General features: G+C 47.3%; 1 protein-coding gene across 1 annotated transcript in view; it reads right to left on the bottom strand.

Moving 5' to 3' along the window:
• Positions 1-5,304: 5,304 nt before the first annotated feature.
• TACR1 (tachykinin receptor 1) overlaps positions 5,305-19,190 on the bottom strand; it is a 157,561-nt gene continuing 143,675 nt past the window's right edge. The window contains exons 3-5 of the mRNA XM_037130920.2: positions 10,683-10,833; positions 8,798-8,994; positions 5,305-7,873 (exon numbers count right to left, since the gene is read on the bottom strand). Of these exons, the coding sequence (XP_036986815.1) occupies positions 7,582-7,873; positions 8,798-8,994; positions 10,683-10,833 (640 nt within the window). The 3' untranslated portion in view covers positions 5,305-7,581. The remainder of the gene's footprint in view (positions 7,874-8,797; positions 8,995-10,682; positions 10,834-19,190) is intronic.

The following is a 19,190-nucleotide window of genomic DNA, read 5'->3' as shown; positions in this document are numbered from 1 at the left end:
AAGCACCATCTCTTGAACTAACATCTGGCAGCATGTCTGGGGTGGTCATTCTAACCTGTGCTGCGGCACCTTTGGGAGAATAACATGAATAAAGGAGACAGCAGGGTTTTGCTCAAAACCTTGGGATTTGTAATTGGGTAGCTCTGAGATTCAGTTCTTGGGATGGGATGTCAGATAAGTTACTATTATATCCCAGTGTTCTCACATTAAATTAAGGACAATAATATTGATTTCATATTAAGTGCTTGGCACAAAAGATCCAGAGTATAATGCTTGCCATCATTATCATTATTGTCATGATTTTTGCATTTGTGGTGGAAAGGGGGAACAAGGGAAGAAGCACTTCCTTCATTTTCAAAGCCTTCAAACTTTTCTGGGGCACACATTTCTCCTGTCTCTCATGTGCCCCTCTGTCAAGCAAGGGCCTCAGGAATATCTTACTGTGTATCCCTTACCCCACCCCATTTGGTACACAGATGCAATTCAGGCAACACCAACACCCAAGGCCAAAGGGGTCTCAAGCTTTTGGGGAACAAATGGGAAAAGGCAAGGGTTGTCCACTCCTCTGGCCTTGATGATGGCTGAGGTACAACGTCAATGTCATCTTCTTTTGGAAAGTGAGCTGATAGAACCATTTCTTGCTCAGGCCAGGAGCCCCTGAAACCAGTGCCATAAGCAAGGCCTCTCAGAAGACACACCTGGGTGTTCATTCTCTTTTACCTACTCCAATCATCGTCTTTAGAATTTATTGCTGATCCTTTAGGAGGCAGGGATTTAATTCTGCCCTGAGAATCTACCAAAAATCCATGGCAATGACTTAGTAAGGGTAAGAAGTTGCTGGCGAGGCTTGATACTTCTGAGACACAGCATACAGTTCCAAATCCAAGGTCGGTGGAACCAAGAGTGACCCCTCTAAACCTAAATAAAGTATACAACCCAAATAAATGCCTCCTGTCTCACAGGTATTGCCCTAGGTGGGCAACTGTGCCAGTCCCACTGCAACCTGGCATCAGTGGCAGCATAAGAAGCAGAGAATCTTGCTGTTTCTTAGAGACAGGGCTCTGCTTAGCATCTCTGGGTGAGCTGAGGGAGCCTGTACCTCCCACTCCGCATATTTCCAGGCAGTGGGCAAGGTATCCACTGTGCTTCACGTCCACTGTGACAACTCTTACCAGAACATGAAGGTCAGCACAAGGATGACTGGGAGTTGGCAGAAAGCCCATCACAGTTAGGAATGCAGAGTCTTCATATTAGAGAGGGGGATGGAAAAGGGGGTGAGGGATCCATTGTGGAGTCCCATGATCAGCTCCCATGATCAGATCGGGAGTTCTGGTTGGAACAGAAGCGGAAGTGATTATATGTACAATGATGACAAGTCCCTATTTCCAGGCCCTGCATATTCTCTTATGTTTCTTCCTTTCTGTGAAACCATCACCCAAACCATGCCCAAGCAGAGGAAAATCCTGGTCATGGCATTGACTCTCTGGGCCACTTCCAAGTAAGCTCCCCACCTGCTGACAAAGTAAGTGCACACAGTCTCAGTGTTTGGCATTTCATTCGAACCCTTAACCTGTGCATGTCTATACAGAAGGTCCCCCAGAGGGCAGCAGAGAGCGGTCCCATGGCCCTAAGGTGGAACCCTGAGGAGGGTGGGAGTAGAGGTGATGGTCACATTTTATTGGGACTGCTGAGGGTTTGGATTTTAATTTGGGAGAATTTAAAATCCATAGACACAATTAAAAAAATGTCATCAATAGGGGGATTCATGGTTAAGGAATTTAGAACTTTACAACCCTGAAAAAGCAAAGGTGCCCATCAGATAAGGGAAAATTTAGGAGGTTTTGGAAGTCAGAGCGGTGGGCAATCATTTTCTGTGAGTGAGTGTGTGTGCATTTCCGTGGAGAAAAACGTCTGGCTTAAGACCTCATTGCCTTTTAACAACATTAGGGGGGTTGTGTCATCAAGAGCCCTTCCTGGCATCTCTGCTTGGACACTCTTCCCCCTGGGCTGTGGAACGTCTATCTGTCCGCCCCCCTGGACCGTGAACTTCATGAGGTCTAGGACCACATGCTATTGAAATTTATATTTACAAATCCCCCACAGAGTGCCTGCTATATCATGGTGCCAGGCAAATATTCAGCAGCTGAAGTTGAATTATCAGCTGCCACATCCTTGTAGGTATAAAATAAACTGAAAAGGTCTGTGTCTCTTCTTGTAGAAGTGTTTGGATTATCCCACATTTCTGAGGTTAAAACAGAGCATGCTTGTAATTGCCCCTAACAGCATCTGTGTTTTTAAACGTTATTTTTATTGTTGACCCTGTCACAGATGTCCCCGTCCCCCAGCCCCCTTTCTCTTGGCCATCACCACACTGTCTTCTGTGTCTGTGGGTTGTGCATATATATGCTCTTTGGCTAATCCCTTCATCCTTTTTCATCCAATGCCTCTGGCCCCTGGCATCTGTTTTTGACTAGCTGGATTAGACCTCGTGGCTGCCATCTTGGGGGGGTAGTTATTGCCCCACAAGATACTTCTGCCAAACAGGTGCTTCTCCAGGTGTAGTAGTACAAGAGGGCAGTGAGCATGGATCAGTGAGTGAGCAAATGGCAGGGGATAAATCAGACCCAGAAAATGCCTCACAGGCAGCGAGTGTGCCCTGCCTCCCCTGACTCTGTCCGATGGCCCCTTCGTGCACTAATGCTGATCTTCGAATCCACATGCTGGCGTGGTCCGGAGACAACGGCACTGGAACCTGGCTTCCCTCCGGAGTTTGCTGCTCTCCTGGCTCAGTCTAGAGGCTGGATCTGTTGCTTCAGCTGTTTCTTTTAAGTGTTGGAGCTAAGTCGGGAACACTTTTCTGAGAGCCATCTCAGCTTGGGGAAGTAGGTGAGTGGGAGCTGGGGACTAGGGGATGAAGGGCACGTGTGGCTGGGCAATGAGGGATTTGGGAAGATGGGAAAAGGGGGTTTGCTAGGGATGGTGGCTCCTAACTTTGATACCAAATCCTCTCTTTACGAGTGAGTGCACCAGCAAGGCATCCAGAGCAGCGCAGAGAAAACCTAGAGATCCCAGCAGGGATGGTGTTAGGAGAGGCTTCCAAGGATGAGAACAATGTTGCACTAGAGAGTGGACAGCAAAAGGAAACTGGACATAAAAAGAAGAAAGAAGAGAGAAAGACACATGGGCACATGATGCAGAAGACCTGGCTTACAATCTGTCTGCATGAAAATCTTTGAAGCTGACAGGATATACAAGCTAACATGCCATCTGACAGTGAGGGGGCCAGGGCAGCCCACCCATCTGGCTCAGGTCAGTGCTGATGTCCCTTTGTCACTTGTTCTAATGAGCAGCCTTTTCTCTGCTAGCTGCTCTGGTTAAGAGAGAAGCTAGGACCAGTGGGGACAGCCACTGTGTTGAACTTGTAGCTTGTGAGGTCTGCGCTCCCATGGCCTCATTCCCCTTCCTCTTCCTTCTCCTGAACGGGCAGAGATGCATGAGGGCATCTCAGAACTTCGCCTGTGGGGTTCAGGAAGGCAGTTTCTGTGGTCAGATGCTGCCTTCACCTGTGAAGATAGGGGAGAGAAATATTCTTGGTGTGCTCCACCTTGCTCACCTTGGCTTTGGGCCTTGACTGAAATCCCACTCTCAGGTTCCAGAGCTGAGGAGATCACATACACTCCATGAAAGAGATTTGAAGAGCCACGGGAGGGGCAGTGGAGGGAGGGTTATTATTGAAGCCAGGGTGGCTGCCAAGGTCAAGTGTCGAGTACCCCTGGTGTGTAGCCTGTGCCAACAGAGTGTCCTTGCGTTTTCACAGGAGTGTCCGTACTCCACAGCTGGAGTTATTTTTGACCTATAACTAAGCTTCGTCTTTCCTCAGCTAACAAATACTCATCTTCTCATGGGGAAGAGCATACCTCTTAATCATGAATTGGTATTTTTACTGACACAAACATCTCTAATGACGTTCTACAGCTTTAACTCCTCCGGGAGTCTGCGGTGAATTATGACTTTGTTCCAAAGCTGTTTCCAGCTTCCCGGCAGTCACTCCAGTTCTCCTGGGGCTCATCTCCCTCTCACTGTGCTCTGATGGTCTCCCAGCTCCTTGCCCCTCTGCTGGAAACAGCTTAGTTTCTCTCCTTCTCTGGAGAGTAAAGGGTGAATGAGTTCTTCGAGAAGACTCAGGGTTTGCACCCTTACTACACACACACACACACACACACACACAGTTTTACACATGATTGGTGAGGATCTGGAAGGGGATTTGTGGGTTCACTGAAGCTTATCTAGATACCTCGGTTTAAGCTGCGTTAGTTTAAATAGAAATATCTTTATTATTTGTTTCTAATCCAGACTACATTGGGCGGCTGCATATGTTCTCCTCACAACTTCCTCTTTCAGTGCCTCCCCTGTCCTTGTCATTGCAAGTCTGCTAACAGCCTTAACAGCTGCTCATGGCTGCTTTGAGGAAGCGGGCTTGAGACGTGAGGTGGGACAGAAGGGCCCCCAGAAGTTGGTGTTGGTTGCCAGGGCTGACAGAGGTCATCATTACAGTTTCAAATCCTACCGACGGTTTCCTGACATGGTTTCCAAACACAGGGGCCTTGACTGAAGCCCTGGTGCCAGCTGTGGGGGTCTCAGCTCAGGTGGGAGTGCAGACTGCTGGTTGCTGGCCGTCAGCTGCTGCGCCGTCAGGACCCACCAGGGTGTTCAAACATGGACCACTGGCTCCCCAGACAGCTCCCAGCCAGTGCCTCAGCAACAGGGTTACCGGGCCTGGCTAGTTCTGCCAATGTGGGCCTCAACTAGGGGCACCTGTTGGCAAACTGAGATTTTCCCCAGAGCTTCACCAAGTCTGAGGCTCCGCCTGCCCACTGCTTCCTCCCCTTCTCCGCAGGCATCTGTTCTTCCCAGTGGTCTCAGGACTCCCCTGCCTCCTCCAGCTTCCTTCCCTCTTGATCTTCCCCAGGGACTTCCCCCAGTGAATATCTTGTGCTTCTAACTCTGCCTTAGCTTCTGCTTCTGGGAGGACCTGAACTGACAGCCCTTCACCTGCGACATCACTTGTCACTTCACACAATCTCACCTTACCTTCCCAGATCCTTACTTGGAAACAGTCCCTGCATTTTGTCAAAGTCATTTTGCCACAGAGTTAGGACTTTGCTGGGTGTTGGGTGTCATCCTTCTGACTGTGCAAGTGGTGAGGGTCCAGCAGACCACCCCATTCAGCCCCCCGTAGGGTGCTGAGCTTCCCTGGAGATAAGACAATGGCGTGAGATAGTCAAACACATACTTTATTCTCTATGGAAATTCTTTCCAGGAATCCAGGCTGAAAAATGGAAGTCTCAGGAACAACCTTGCTTACATACAGGATCCTTCTGGAAAGCTGAATCAATGAGATCAGCTCCTGAGCCCTCTTTCCCTAGAATTTCTTTCAGTCCTTCCAAGAGAGAAGACATTCCAGAATGTCTCAGCATTCTGGTGTTGGGAGAGGACAAGGACTCCTGCCCCTTAGATCTTCCCCTAAAAGGTCCCCCTCCCCACCCCTTAAGAACTATGGTCCGACTGTGAGTCCACAATATACATCAGCTCCTCTTTTTTGAAACGAGGAAGAGGAGAGGTTGGCACAATACGGAGAATACACTGACAGCAACTGGATCCCAACTTTGGAAGTAACACAACAAAGATCGGCCCCATGACATCTTATGTTCTATTCCTACTGAACAGTACACCAAGGAAAGAGACTTAAGAGAGACACTCAGGAGTGACACATTTCTGTGAGATGAGCCGCATGCACAGCACAAATTACGGTGCTTCTCACATGTGGGAGCTGAAGACATGTCTGGTACGTTAAATGGGTGTTGGAGAGTGGGTCAGAGAAAGGCTTGCCGGGCTACTTCACAGGGGCTGTTTTGCCATATTTGAAACAGTGCAGTACCACCCCGCACTCTAACAATGCCAGTGACGATGCTGTCGACCATGTCTCGCTAGATTCCCCGGACCGATAGGTGGCCCCCTTAGAATTATCTCAGAGAACTCTCACTGCACAAGGCTCTCTGAAGGTCTCAGCCCTTGTCTTGATTGCACATATTGAATGTGGGTCTTTAGAGTCTTAGGGAGGATCTGCTTCTCAGCTGCCTCCAATGCCTGCTGCATGGCCTCAACCCACCAGGACTGGTGAGTTAGCAACGGCTCCTCAAGAGTGGAAGGAGCATGTGTCCCCAGCTCAGAGCCAAGGGTCAGTAGGGTCAGTGTGTTGTCCCACCTTTCATAGACAGGAGGCCAGCAAAGCCAGGTGGCAGGAAGAGGGAGATTCGAGAGTCTAAAGATGCCAAGTGTCTTCTTCCCAGAGGTGCTGCTGCTGTGTGCAGCCCCTTTGCTCACTGGGCTTCTGAGACATGCCTGATGCTAGTATAAAGCTAACACCTCTGTCATAGGACGCCAAAGGGCCAGACCAGGGAATCCGCAAATTAGTTATCCTGATGTTATCTCCAGCTGCAGGCTCTGCCTGCTAAAACCTGGTGGAGAGACTCAGGCTTTGACACCAAGTGCTCAGCTCTGTTAAAGACTAAAACCTTCCAGGAGGAAAAAAGCACTCACGTTTTAGGACAAATCAGAGAATGTCTGACATGGGTGTTGACACATGGTCGTAGTGGTTTCTACTTCCCTGGGAGCTTGGTATTAAGTCACCAGACTCTCTTCTCTTATTCTTTCTGAGACCACCAGTTTTTGGCGAAATAAACAAAAAACTGATGCAATAATTGAACCATGGAATGTTAAAATTCGTGGGACACTTATATGATCTAGTTCAGCCCCACAGTTTTATAAATAAGGAAAGACAGGCTCACACAGATTAAGTACAGCACAGCTCTCCTGACTCATGGCCCATGATGGACACTAGCTGGAATTAGGGGCCACGTTCCGCCTGCATCAGTTACTTAGGACGGTCTCTGAGGACATAATGCAGAGGAATCTGAGGCTCTCAGTCCCATGATATTTAAATACCCTCAAATATTAAGATGACAAAAAGAGACTTTGTATTCTTTTTGCAAGCACTTGGAAGTTAACTTGGGGTTAAGTCTCTCATTGGGTTTAACTTGGGGTTAAATCTTTCATTCAGCTTTGCTGGGGTTCCTCCTTTGGCTCCTCCAGCTGAGGGAGAATAATTTGAACTTGACTGAGAATGACTTTACTGACATAAGACAGAGGCTCCAGGCAAACAGGACAGTGAGATCTACTGTTACATCACAGGATTCAACTTGAAATGGGTGCTCCCATGCAACCAAAGTTTATTCTAGAACCATGGAATAGACTGTAGAGGACATTGAGTATGACCTTCCCATTTATAGGCTCCAAGAAGTTGGATGATTTGCCTTCGGTAACGGCACGGGGGTGGCCACGACATGGAAGAATCCAGGTTTTTTGACTCCACGATGGAATGTTTCTCCTAAACCATTTCAATGTTTTTTACAAGCCCCAATGTGAGGGGTTTCTGATGGTTTTCAGACCAAGGAATTTTTCATGCATGAAGTGAAGCAGGGCAGAGACAATGGTGGCTGCCCCTGCCGAAGGCCCCGCGGTCTAGGAGAGCATGTTGGAGTAGAAGCTGAAGCTCTCTGTCATGGCCTTGGAGTTGCTGCGAGAGGATCCATTGGAGGTCAGGTCCAGGGATGAGGGCGTGGCCTTGGGACCGTCCTCCAGCTCCTCCTCCTGGTTTCCCACCACCGTGGAGACGGTGGTCTCCAGGCGGCTGACTTTATACACACTGCTCTGGGTGTGGAGGTACCGGGTGGATTTCATTTCGAGCCCCTCGTAGTCTCCCGCACTGATGAAGGGGCAGCACCGGAAGGCGTGCTTGAAGCCCAGCCGGAACCTGCAGGGGGAGCAGACGGAGGGGTGAGCAGGGGCGCGGCCTTCCCGAGGCCCTCCCACCGCCGCGGAGGCCCTTTAACACGTGGCTCTGTGGTTTTAGTTTTAAAATCAATTGAGAACTGGAGACATGCTCACCTGATGGAAATCCCCAAGCTGTACTGGGACATAAAAAGATTTAAAGGTTGGTCATTCAAGCCAAACCCAGTACTAGAACCCAGGTGCAGGCGACACATGTCTTTCCTGAGGGCGGCCACTGAAAATGCTGCCTCCACTGCTGCGGGGTCAGCCAGCTCTGGGTCGCTCACTCAGCATCGAAAGAAAACATTCACTATGGGTTTACTCTGTGGACGATACTGTGCTAGTAACGATGCGGTGAAAACATGGCCGTTCGGTCCCTTCCTTCGAGTGGCTCACTGTCTGAAGGATGACTTTCTGCCGATCACGCCCTTTCAGTGCACCTCTCCCGAGCTCACTCTCACACCCCTTCTTCTGTCTGTGTCCACACACTGCGCCTGCGCGGTGAATGCACCGGGCAGAGTGTGCAAACGCACAGCCACAGACCGGATCCATCCCCTGGACCTGCTTTATGCACATCAGCCACAGAGGGTCTTTTTGGTTTATTTTTTAAAATCTGCACCCCACTCCCATTAACTTAGTTGACAGTGTTTGAAACTTATGCGATATCACACAAGAACATGGATTTCTGGTTCCTTTTGGAAAAGAAGAGTATGTCCACTTTGGGCTTATATTCCTGCAGTGGTGATCACCAGCAGGGGTTGAGTAATGTGGTGCTAAGTTTGCTGCAGTCCCTACCAGTCCCTGTCGCCTCACAGCCAAATTTGCTCATTTAGTTTGACTGCTTGGTGGTTATATAGACAGATGGTCTTGTGGCCCCTGGAGAGAGTCTGGGGAATGGGGTTCCCACCTGTCATTGAGGCAGCAGTAGATGATGGGGTTATACATGGTGGAGCTCATGGCCAGCCACATGATGGCCAGGTAGACCTGCTGAATAAACTTCTTCAGGTAGAGATCTGGGTTGATGTAGGGCAGGAGGAAGAAGATGTGGAAGGGGAGCCAGCAGATGGCAAAAGTGCACACCACGACGATCATCATCTTGACCACCTGGCAGAGGGTGAGACGGGTGAGACCACCAGCACGTTCTCCTTTTCTCATGGCTACTTTCGCTCTTCTCCCACCAGTCCCTCACTGCACACAGTGCAGGGTGGGGTGGGACGTGTTTCTCAAAATCCCTTTTGAGGAGGAAGAAAGACCTTTTATATGTGTTTCTAGGGCTTGGGTTATGTCTGTGGTTCTGAGAGTTTGGCCCCAGGACTCGCTCAAGACCTTGTCAGAAATGCTAATTCTTGGACTCCACCCAGACTCACCAAATATGACCCTCTGAGAGTGGGACCCAGACTTTTGTGTTTGACAAGCCCTTCCAATGATTCTGATGCACACCGATGTTTGAGGATCCCTGTGTTACATCATCCTCTGGGCAATAAGTGAAGAAGCCAGGGGAGACCAGATTAATGAGCTAAGGGGAATGGGAGTCCAAGAAGCAAAGACTCAGGAAGCAGGGAAATACCAGAGGGGGGAAGCAGTGAGCTAGGGTAGCTCTTTGCTTGGAGTCTCAGCAGGTGGGCAGGAGAAGGGAGAGGGTTTGGATAGCGGCCACAAGGGACCATGCGATGTTTAAAGGGAATTTATAAGGTTTTATGAACTCTGGGTGATATAACCATTCCCCTCTTTTCCCAATAAATCAGCAAAGAACTGCCTAGCTTCCACACAATAAAATTCTATGCAAACATGAACCTAAAGAACAAAAAAGAATGAGGAATCTCTCTACATATTGGTTTTTGAAGGTCTTTTGGATATTTTTAAATGCAAAAGAAGTGAAAGGCAGAAAGTGTATATTTGCTATTGTGTGAAAAAGAAGAAAGTAATTTATATTTATCTGGGATATAAACACATTATAATATTTGAAAGGATTAATAAGAAACAACGGTGGCTACCATAGTGAACGTGCTCATGAACTTGGGAGCTGGGTGGAGGGAGAACCTAGACAGGAGGGACCCTTTTCATGGTAAGACTCTTCATGTGTTTTTTTAACTTTTCATTTTGAAATGACGTAAGACTCCCAGCAAGTAGCAGAAATAGTGCAGAGAGTTCCCAGCTTCCTCCGATGACGCCACCTGATATGACCATGCTGTGTGATCAAAACCAGGACCCTGGTGTCAGTGCGGTGCTAGGACGGCACTGCAATCTGTGTGTGGGCTCACTGTGCTCCATGGGCCCCTGAGGTGGGGACAGTTCTGGGAGATTTTATCACTTGTACAGGTGAGTGAAAGCCCTGCCACAACCAGGGACAGAACTGCTCCAATGTGACCCTCCGAACCTCTGACTTGGTGTCCACCATCATACTGCTGTTCCTTTGAATACAGTATGTTATATGTTTTCACCAAGTGACTGTATTATTTTGCTATGTTTTACATAAATAAAAGAGGACTGAATACCTTTTTAATGCTTTTGTAGTTAAATGCTGTGTGTGTGTGGATGTGTGTTTAATGGCTTGATGGGTTGCAGTTACCCGTAAGGCGAGAGCAAGGTCATGCCTGCACAGGTAGACCTAGGTTACTGATACATTAAAGAGGGCCCCCTTCTTCTCTTCCCCTCCCTTCCCCTCTGCTGTTCCCTAAGGGGGACTTTGTGCCTGCTGTCTCTGAGCCTTCTGAGGCTCTGGGCCCACATGCTTGCCAGCCTGTTGTCTGTGCTGGGGGGGGGGTGGTTAGGGATGCGTGTCCCTTTCTCACCTTGCGCTTGGCAGAGACTTGCTCGTGGTATCGGTCAGAGGAGTCCCCGGGAATCTCACTGGCCCACAAGGTAATTCCCACTACGGTGTATGCGTAGCCGATCACCAGCAGGGGGAGGAAGTAGATCAGAACAGGCAGGCAAATGTGGTACCTGCAATAAAGTGGATGGGGGGGGGTCAGTCTAAGAAATGATGGCTGATCAAGGTTGGACAGCTACCTTTCTCAGCATTTGCCATTAATGAGTTTGGATGATAAGACAGCCCAGGGAGGCTTGCCACCTGCAATGGTTAAGTGGGTGATACATTCATGGATAAACTAGAAAAAGCAAATCTCTTCAACTTATACTTTTCTAGTGGATTTTTTCCATAATGAAGATTCCTGTTCAGATTGAAAAGAGAAGAATAAACATGGATTAAAGAGAATTGAATCCATCGTATACCTATGGCAATCTTCGTTAATGTTGAGTTCAATATTGCTGTCATTTTCTCCCTATCCCCCTCCCCCCCTGCAACCTCAGGCTTCATTATTATAGACACATGCTCTAGAAAGAAGGGCGTGATCATACCACTCAGCTGATACATTTCATGTTACACTTAGACGTGATTTGGGTGCAGGGATGCAGACCAGCTAGTACTTTCAGACAAGAGCCACCACAGTGGTTCTGAGCCCTAATCCATTCTATCTGACAAATAAAGTTACAGACACAAGAATAATTAGCTTGGAGAAGAGAGATAAGACTTATCCAAGACGAGGAGCAGTAGAAATAAGCCACAAAGTGTAAGCTACTCCTAAGTCTGGTTCTTAAAAACAGAGGGAAGCTCCCTGGGTCTGAGTCGCCACCTGGGGTTTAGATAGCAACGGACTTAGCTTGACTGGGACACGGGCAAGAAAATGCTTTGCACGTTGGACTGCTGAGCCTTCCGGGGCGCCCACAATGGCACAGTTCATCCTGCTGTTTCAGACAAGGCTCTTTCTAAGGAGGACATCCAAATAAGTTTTTTGAATTTTTACACAGGATATTTTCTCTCAAGGGGTCATTGGCAAGTCTGGCTAGTCATAGCCCTTTCCTCTGATGCGAGTTTAATGGCCAGGCTCAGTATGTCTAATAGTAATGACAATAATAACAGCTAATACTTTGGGAGGTTTACTCCAGGCCACGGTGCTGATAATGTTGGTGACGGCATTCCCAGCAGAAATGGGAGTGGGATCTCACTGGGTGACCAGCACCACGCCAAGTGTTTTGCTAGCATTATCCCATTTAATCCTAAAAGTAAGTGATTGGGTGGGTGCTATCATGATCCCAGTTTGTAGAGGAGGAAACTGAAGTATAGAATTTAGTTAAATGATCTATGTTCACAGCTGGTAAAAAGAGGAGCTGGGATTAGAATGCATATACCAGAATCATCTCCTTGTTGATGAAAAAAAGTCACACAATAATATTTTCTTCCATTCTGTTTATGCTTATTCTCCACAGTGAATTTTTCTCAATAAGGGCAAAGCATTCAATTTCTCCTTTACAGATACTCTGTTTCCAGCCATTTCTCTGCAAAGCCCCACAGTTTAATATTCAAAGCCAGGCCTGTGAATATTACAATCTGCAACCTGAAGACACTTGGAGAGTTTTTAAGTAACAAACCACAGATGTAGCCAAGCAGGGAGTCAAGCATGTCCAGTCTGCGCAGACAGGCTGCCCCAGTCTCACCAGACGTGCAAGATCCCTCTTCATTGTCACTTCCTGTCACTGCTTCTGGGCTGTCCAGGTGCAGGGCAGTGATTGCACACTGTGTTTCCTACCTGGCTCAGCCCCCTTCCCTATTGCTGCAGTCAGAGCAGTGGCTATGAATTCTGAGGACCTCCAGGCTCTACCTACCTCTCCCACCTGTAAGGACAGCCTGCTTTATGCAGGCTGATGCTTGTTTGATGATAGAACACTTTAGCTGAGCTTACCAGGGTCACTGCCTCCGAGCACGGAGCACCCATGTTGGAGTCGGGGACATGATGGGAGATACTATAGACAAGTCACCCACAATCCTTACCTTAAACCAGTGGTCTTCCAACTTGACACAGCTTTAGAGTCACCTGGTGGGCTTATAGTATAAGGGGTGTCAAACTCATTTTCACCAGGGGCCACATCAGCCTTGCAGTTGCCTTCAAAGGGCTGAATGTAATTTTAGGACTGTATAAATGTAACTATTCCTTAACTAGGGGCAAGGAATTGGGCGTTGCTGCCAAGTAGAAACCAGGTGCTGGGCCAGATAAAACAAGGTGGAGGGCCGGATTCGGCCTGCAGGCCTTGCATTTGCCCCCTGTGGCTTATACAAACAGAGAGTGCTGAACCACACACAGAGTTTCCAGCTTTGCAATTGGGCCTGAGGATCTGTATTTATAACAGGTTCTCAGGTGATGCTGCTGTTCATCTGGATTTAGTCTTGGAGAAACACTGTCCTACACAGTCCCTAAAGCACATGAGAATCACCAGGGGAACTTTTAAAATGACCAGGCCCCACGGATATTCATTTAATTGGCCTGCATGCGGGAGCAGGACCCCGCATTTTAGAGAATTCTCCAAGTTATTCTGGTATACAGCTCGCATGGAGAACTGCTGTTTCAGGCCCAACGTCTGCAAGCCTGTGGGCACTCTACTCTTTGAGATTTTACGACTTCGCTAAAGTGTGCATTAACCTTATTTTCTAGCTTCTGCATCTGATGCTTTAAGAACTCCCCAGGCCAGCTATTCCCTAGAGATAACTGCCTCTAGCATGTCTTTCATATGCAAACCAACCAATCCAAAACCCATAACAGCACCATTCACAGTAGCCAAAGGTGGGAAAAACCCAGATGTCCCTCAAGAGATGCACGGATGAACAAAAATGTGGCATATGTGTCTGATGGAGTATCATTCAGCCTTCAAAAAGAAAGCTTTTCTGACACACACTACAGCATGGGTGAGCCTTGCAACCATTATGCCAAGTGAGTAAGTCAACGCAAAAGGACGGACATCGTATGACTCCACCTGTATGAAATATCTAGAATAGGCAAATTCACAGAGACGGACAGTAGATCAGCCGCTGGCACAGGAATTGTCAGGATGAAAAGTTCTGGAAATGGATGGTGGTGGTGTTGCCGAACAAGAGGAGGTGGTCCGAGGGAGGGGCAATACAATATTTGGCCCACCTAGGGATGCCCAAAACTGCTGTACAACAGGGGCCCCTCCCAAAAACCAAAATAATAAAATCTACTGGGCCCTTCTGTCTGCCGCCAATTGGAAACACATCTCTTAAAGCCAGAGATTTGTGAAAAGGAAACAAAATGTTTATTTAATGCTATTCAGGCCTAATGCCACCACTAAAATATCAAAGTTCTTTAGGTTGTACACCTACACCCACACAGTGCTCCCTTCCCCCGCTGTCCCAATCCGGGTACCGTAAATCAGGAAAAGAGCACACGTCTGTGTTGCAGGCCGCTGGCACCGTCAGCTGTGTCACTGTGCAGGATCTCGAGTTAATCCAAAGTACTGTGGTACCCTCTCATGGTCCACTGGCAAGAGTCCTTTGTACCCAGTTCCAGTCAAAGTCTCTGTTGCTTTTCAGGCCCCGCGGCCAAAGGGGGGCACCCCAAAGCCGCGTGGGCCTCTTCTACCAAAGCTGCAGGAGTCCGCACTCCACCAAAAGTATATGGCTGTCTTCTTCACCTGGCTGCAGGGACCTCCATTCTGGCAAAGCTGCGTGGTTTTTCCCTTTTACTCAGGAGAGCAGCTCTTAGTTACATCCTGAGTCCCAGTCCACTCAGGAGCGCAGCCCCTCGTTACATCCTGAGTCCTCAAGCCCTTCTCACTCAGGAGTGCAGACCTTAGTTACATCCTCCTGAGTCCCAGTCCACTCACTCAGGAGAGCAGCTCTTCAGTTACATCCTCCTGAGTCCAAGCCCTTCTCACTCCGGAGAACAGCTCATAGATCCCATCTTGAGTCCCAGCTCCTACCTTCCCCCCCTCTGCCTCCTTCTTCCTGGCCCCAAACTTGGCCACAGCTATTTAACATATCTATGAAACCAGTTAAAGGTTATAGATATGTTAAATAACCATTCCTCCGGAGGTTAGCTCCAAAACTGTTGCTATGCAAAATAGCTCTCAATGGCCTGGCTCCATTCTTTCTTCCCCCTGTGGGGGGGGGGGGGTGAGGACATCTTATATGTCTCTCCAATATTCCTATACACTTTGAATTCTGGACACTTTTCTAAATCTTTTTTGGGGGCCCCCCCCTGGCTGCACCCTGTATCAATGGTGGTCGCACAATATTGGGAATGTAAGATAGTAAATTTCGTTATGTATATTTTATCACCATAAAATAAATTTAATTAAAACGATAACACTTCCGATGAGCTGGGTCTCACAATTTGCAGATCCCTGCCTCCTCCAGGTACTCCTCAACGACATCCCTCTCCAAAACCAGCAAGCAGGCAAACGGCCCGAAGGGTTGATGTGAACAGGACCAAAGGTTAAATGCTTCCTCCTGCATCTCGCTCAGGTAAAAGCATTGCAAATACTCTATCCAAACAACGTCTAAGTTATCAGAAATTTGAAATGACTGTAGACCAAATGAATAAAATTCCATCATTAAAAAAACAATACTAAATACATTTATTCCTCCTGGACACTTTTTTTGGAGAAAAACATTTTTTTGCCATATCCTTGTAGTTAATTGGAAATAACTCTTTTTTTAAATTTCTTGCCAAAATTATTATTTTAGAGAGCTGGTCAATGAACCTAGTGTAATCTTGTTTTGTACAGCTCCAAGCATTTTTTGGGCTCTTGGATGTGATATTCCCTAGATTCCTGCCAGGCATGATTTTAGCCGTTCTCGGAGTTAACATCTGCCTTGGGAGAAGAGATCAGAGGTCGGTCAGGAATGCGCCAGAAATGAGCCAGAGAAAGCATCGGGAGTGACTGCAAGTAACGGTGACAGAAGGGACAGCTTGGTTCCCACTTGATCCGATGTGCATGGATTTTGATGGATAAATCCTGCCATTGAACTTATCAGTCCTCTCTGAAGGAAGGCGCATGCAACAATTTCATGTCTTTGTTCTCTCCAGGTTATTCCTCTAATCAGTGAATTGGACTTGATACATTTTACAGGATAAACTTGCAGAATACAGATGGTAGAGCCCCAAGTCCTGCAGATACTGTCCTGTCCTTGGCACCCTAATACCTTAATGTTCACTAATCCAGGCTCACTGAGGGCTCTCCAGGCCTTGGAATCCTCTGTCATCCAAGCATCAACAGTTCCAGTGTCTGAGATAATCCTCAGCATTTGAAGTGAAGATAGATACATGTATTAAATAGTATCCAGGGTGCTCCTAACTGGTGTGGCTCAGTGGATTCAGTGCCTGTGAACCAAAGGGTTGCCGGTTTGATGCCTGGTCAGGGCACATGCCTGGGTTGCTGACCAGGTGCCCAGGAGGGATGCTTGAGAGACAACCATACATTGATGTTTCTCCCTCTCTCCTTCTCCTTCCTTCTCTGCTCTCTAGAAATAAATAAACTCTTAAAAAGTAATATCTAGGGTGTCTTCTAATGAACTTCAGGGAGAACTTCAGGTGCTGCAGGGTGGTGGAAGGAAGCCAAAAGAGCAGGACTCTGGGTTCCCCCCTTCCCTTTATGAGACAGCTCAGCTTTGCTGGGTTTATACATTGGCTATCTGTGGATAATTTTGTTTGAGGATGGTGGTGGAGGAAGCTTGCAGCTGTTACAGAAAGGCTGAAAAGCACTGATGTAATTCCTGTTCCTATTCGGTGCATAAGTCCTCTCTGCAATACCCATATGTCACTGTAACCTGCTATCTTTTTCTTGAATACTCCCTGGGATATGCTGGTCACTGGCTATAAAGCCAGCTCCATCAGGGATGTCCTGCAGCTGGTTAGAGATGCATGTTCTCAGGCCCCACCCCGATGGACCAAATCAGAGTGTGCATTTTAACAAGACTACCTGGTTATTCATGTGCAAGTTCAAGGTTGTAGCACAGGGCTCTCAATCTTGGCTGCACATCACCTGGGGAGCATCAAAAAAGCCCTACGTGTGGATCCCACTATAGAGCTTCTGATTTAAAATTGGTTTGTAGCACGGCCTGAAAATCAGAGTTTTAGGAGCTCCGCAGGGGATTCTCCTGTGCAGGCAGGGCTGACCGAGTCACTGTCCTTGAGCAGCAGAGTCACTTCTGCTGTGACTGACACATTGCTCCCCAAACTGAATAAAACCTCTGGTCCTGCAGCTTTTGCTATGTCATCCTAGGTCATGAGCAACAAGCTGAATCCACCCCCTGATCCTGCAAACTGGAGGCAGCATGCCCTTCCCCAGAGCCCGCTTTGCATCTCAGACTTCTCAGCCATCCCTCATTTGACGTGCGCGGAGCAGCTTCATCTCCCTGCTCTTCCTCCAGCAGCCCTCAGGCTGTCTCTTCTGTAAGCACCATTCTCTTTGCCTGCTTGACATTTTTTAAAAATTTTATTTATTTACCTTTAGAGAGGAAGGGACGGAGAGAGGGAGAGAAACATCAATGTGTGGTTGCCTTTTTTTTTTGTGCGTCCCCTGCTGGGAACTGGCCTGCAGGGGCCACACATTTATTATAGAAATAAATGTATTTCTATAACGAAGTTTCTAATGACTGTAATAATATTCTGGGTTTTTTTTTGGTAGTTATTTAGCCAGTCTTCTAGTTTGGACATTTGAGTTATTTACTGTGTATTGATAGTTAATTAGTGCTATAATTATAATACTCAAATATATGTCTTTGCTATCATTCTTATTTTCCAAGAATTAATCAGTTGGGATTAAACGCTTTTAAAGGTTTGGTATACATTGTCCTTTTTCAGAAAATGTATGTAATTCACACCACAGCAGCGCTTTATGAGGTTTTTCTTTCCTCTGCGTGACTGCTCTGGGCGGCCATTGTACTCTTTGACGCCGTGATAGCTTATGACTGCTTCCCTACTTTACATTTAATATTCTTGAGTCATTATACATTGAAATTTTACAATTGTGTTATTTAGTCATTGTCATCTCTTCTTTTGTGACTTGTTTGTGTAATTTATTCAATTTACATTGGAGTTGTTCATTTTGTCCTTATTAAGTTGAAAGAATTCACCCCGGCTGGTGTGGCTCAGTGGATTGGGCAATGGCTTGTGAACCAAAGGGTCACTGTTTCCAATTCCCAGTCAGGGCACATGCCTGGGTTGTGGGCCAGGTGCCCAGTCGGGGGTGTGTGAGAGGCAACCGATCAATGTATCTCTTACTCATTGATGTTACTACTTTCCCTGTCTCTTTCTCTCTCCCTTCCCTTCTCTCAAAGAGTAAATAAATAAAATCTTTTAAAATATTTCAAAAAAACCTTTATGGCTTCTATCATGTTATACTTACAATGGCCTCTTCCAAACCCAAATCATGAAAACATTTGCCTGGATTTCTCCTGTTTATTTATTTGATTATTTGCACTTGACTATTCAGTCTCTCAGGGGTTTATTTTGGTCAGTCTATGAAAAAAGTCTCTGCATACTTTTTCTCTAACAATTTATAATTTTCCGGGCCCCACTGCTGGATGTACCACCCTTCCCTCGCTGAGGTGAGGTTGCACTTGGATCTCATACACTCACGTGTGTACTTGGCTCTGTTTTAGGGGCTTTGTTCTGTTTCATTGCTCTGTCCCTCCTGTCTGATGTCAGCTCTGCACATCTCAATGATTGTGGCTCTGTAGTATATCATTGACCTATGGTAGTACAAGTGTCTTATTATTTTATTCAGTTCAAAAATAAAAATATCTCTGGAACTGCACATTTCTTAAAAAGCAGGTCAGGGGATGGATTCAGTTACTTGCAGCCAGGCTCGCGGCTTCCCAGACGTCAGACGGGAAATTCGCCGGCCCGTCCCGGCACCAGCTCGCAAACGGAAGTTCAGCAGTGGATGCTGTCGATCTGCCCACGGCCTTATGTCTTTGTTTCGGATTAAAAAAAAAAATCCTCACCCAAGGACATTTTTTCATTGCTTTTAGGGAGAGAGGATGGAGGGGAGGGAGGGAGCGACAGAGGAGGAGGAGGAAGATGGGAGAGAGAGAGAGAGATGTGAGAGAGAAATATTGATTGGTTGCCTTCCATATGCGCCGGGACTGGGATCGAACCCACAACCTTTTGGTGAACTGGATGATGCTCCAACGTACTGAGCCACACGGGCCAGGGCCAGATTCTTTCTTGATCAGCATTCTCAGGCAAAGACAAAGGTCCTCGGAAAGACGTGTTGCCAGGATAGGTTCCAGAGTTTGGAAATGCTCTAACAAGAGGCATTTAAACACTGGACTCCAGCAGAAAGACACTCAGCTCCCTTACCCACACCCCTTCTTCCTCCAGTCTGCTTAAGGGCAGGGCAGGGATGGAGGTGGAGACAAGTGGCTAACAGCCTGAAAATTTTATTTGGTGGACGCGTTAAAGAAAAAACCAACTCTGTATTATAAAGCTTCTGCAGGCTTT

Source organism: Artibeus jamaicensis, unplaced genomic scaffold (genome assembly GCF_021234435.1).
Source record: "Artibeus jamaicensis isolate MK-2021 breed Jamaican fruit bat unplaced genomic scaffold, CSHL_Jam_final contig_384, whole genome shotgun sequence".
Taxonomy (NCBI): domain Eukaryota; kingdom Metazoa; phylum Chordata; class Mammalia; order Chiroptera; family Phyllostomidae; genus Artibeus; species Artibeus jamaicensis.
This window is presented reverse-complemented; position numbering and strand designations above follow the sequence as displayed.